General features: G+C 52.8%; 1 protein-coding gene across 1 annotated transcript; it reads left to right on the forward strand.

Annotated features, from left to right (window-relative positions):
- Positions 1–639: 639 nt before the first annotated feature.
- On the forward strand, positions 640–2314 carry LTR77_011278 (uncharacterized protein; the record flags this gene model as incomplete). Its single annotated transcript, XM_064808473.1, has 2 exons — positions 640–2041; positions 2109–2314. 2 exons carry the CDS (start codon positions 640–642, stop codon positions 2312–2314), a joined length of 1608 nt encoding a protein of 535 aa, XP_064653341.1.
- Between the last annotated feature and the right edge of the window lie 254 nt (positions 2315–2568).

Genomic DNA, 2568 nt, shown 5'->3' on the forward strand with positions numbered 1-2568 from the left:
AGGAGGATGGTGCGGAGTACGAGGATGAGGGTGGGGATGGGGGTGAGGACGAGGACATGATGGAGGTGGAGGGAGAGGGAGAGGGGTAGGGGAGACAGCTTGTTCGCTTCTTCTCCTGTTGACATGGCATGGGTTTGTGCGTGGTGATACGATGTGAGAGGTGTATGCGTGACGGAGAGCCGCTGGGGAGGCCGTCTGTATGCCCGAGCAGCGCTGCATAGTAAGAAATGTCGTTGTTCGACTTCACTTCAATGGTCGCAGTTCCTTTCTGGTTAAAGTTTCCTTTCTTCTCATGCCGCATGATACTCACCGATGTATTATGTGCGCCAGCATTGCTTGCAACAGTACAGCAGCTGGAGACACATGTAAAGGTGAGGTCGTACTTTAGGCATGCGGCTGGACTCGGCACAAGAGTACAGCGAAGCGCGGCGTCTCATTGGCGAAAACCATCAAAACCTGACAACACCTTCCACATCTATTGCTCACCTTCTCTTCTCAGCTATAGCATGAGGATGACCGACCGTAGCCGCTGTTGTGAGGACGGGATGGTACCGCTGAGTCCCGCCTTCATAAGCTGCTCGTGCCACCATAGATGAGTGTCTTCTTCTTTGTCTCCTACTTGCCCATCTTTACAACATCATGGCTATCATGCCTTTCTTGCAATACGGTCATTTGACCGCTACCATTTTACTCCCAGGCGTGGCGCTCCTCCTGTACCTCCTTGGCCTGGCGATCTATCGCATTTTCTTCCACCCGCTCTCGAGATACCCGGGCCCCTTGTTGGCGAAAGTAACCGACCTCTACTCGACCTACCATGCCTGGAAAGGCGACAGACATCTCGAGTTCTGGCGCAGCCATGAGCAGTACGGTCCTATTGTACGCTTTGGTCCAAACAGCTTGTCATTCAATAGTGCTACGGGTCTAAAAGAGATCTACGGGTTCAAAGCGAACGTCCGGAAAGGAGATTTCTACCTGGCTTTTCCGGCACAGAAGGACGCCTTCAGTACCCATAGTGCAGTGGACAAGGCTGCTCATGCGCGGAAGCGACGGGTTCTTTCTCACGCCTTCTCTGACACAGCGCTTAGAAGTATGGAGAAGTACATCCTCTCCCACGTCCGCCAGCTATGCTCGAATCTCGGCGAAAAAGGCGCCGTGGCGGCATTCAATCAATCCGAGAAGTCTGAAAGACAGTGGTCAGAACCGAAGAACATGTCTCTTCAAGCCGACTGGACCACCTTTGACATCATGGGAGATCTATGCTTTGGCAAGCCATTCGCCATGCTTACCAGACCTGACAATCGCTTCGCCACGGACTTGATCAGCAATGCGGCGCATCGCCACTTGATGTGCGGAACCTACTTGCCGTTGCACGAGTACCACATCGACAAGCTACTATTCCGAAAGATCGCAGGCATGCGAGAGCGCTACATGCAATTCTCCAAGGCACAGGCAGCCGAGCGAATGAAGATGGGAGATGAAGCGGATCGAAAGGACTTCTTCTACTACTTACTGAAAGCCAAAGACCCAGAAACCGGCAAAGGGTTCAGCACGCCGGAGCTCTGGGGCGAGAGTAACCTGCTCATCATTGCGGGCTCAGATACGACTTCTACAGCTCTAGCAGCTACGATCTTCTACCTGGTGCACGACCCAAGAGTGCTTGCGAAGGCAGGAGAGGAAGTTCGAAAGGCGTTCTCAGAGGTCGAGGAGATCTGCAGTGGTCCAACGCTTTCGAAGCTTCAGTACTTGCGAGCCTGCCTTGATGAGGCGATGCGGCTGTCGCCGTCTGTTGGTGGCTTGCTTCCACGACAAGTGCTGCACGGTGGCATGGAGGTTGAAGGCCAGATGCTACCTGAAGGTACAGTCGTTGGAGTGCCGCACTACGGCATCCACCATAACCCGCAATACTACCCGGATCCTTTCGCGTACAAGCCTGAACGCTGGATTGCAGACAGCGAATCTGGAGTTACAGCTGAGACTGTCGGCGTAGCCCACTCTGCTTTCTGTCCATTCAGCATTGGGCCGAGAGGTTGTATTGGCAAGTGTGAGTGCTTTGATCTGCTGTTCTTCCAAGATGCATCCCAGGCTGACGGTTGTTCGTTATGTTCCAGCTATGGCCTACCTTGAGCTCACACTGGCACTCGCCCGAGTCCTTTTTCTCTACGACATGCGGCTTGCTCCAGGCACACATCTCGGACAGGGCAACGTCTGGTCAGAGTTTGGACGGCACAGACCGACAGAGTTCCAGCTGAAAGACACATTTACCAGCGCCAAAGACGGACCTTTGGTTGAATTTTCTGAGAGTAATCGTCAATAAGAGAATTTCACTTATCGAACCTGCATCCTCTGGCTTCAGCTGCCTTTTACTGTTTTCATGGATTTGGGCAAAGATCTTCGCAAGGATTCCTATGCACGTCACAAGTGCCAGCTGCTTGCCATGTGAAATTATTCACTTGTACTCTGCGCTTGTGAAAAGCTTGTTCTGCTTGCCGCGTGACACCAGGCCAGCAGGCACACTATAAAACCCCCCTTCAATTCCTCACTTGGACCTGGACTAAAACAACCTCGAAA

The sequence above is a fragment of the Saxophila tyrrhenica genome (assembly GCF_035928015.1).
Source record: "Saxophila tyrrhenica strain CCFEE 5935 chromosome Unknown scaffold_49, whole genome shotgun sequence".
NCBI lineage: Eukaryota > Fungi > Ascomycota > Dothideomycetes > Mycosphaerellales > Extremaceae > Saxophila > Saxophila tyrrhenica.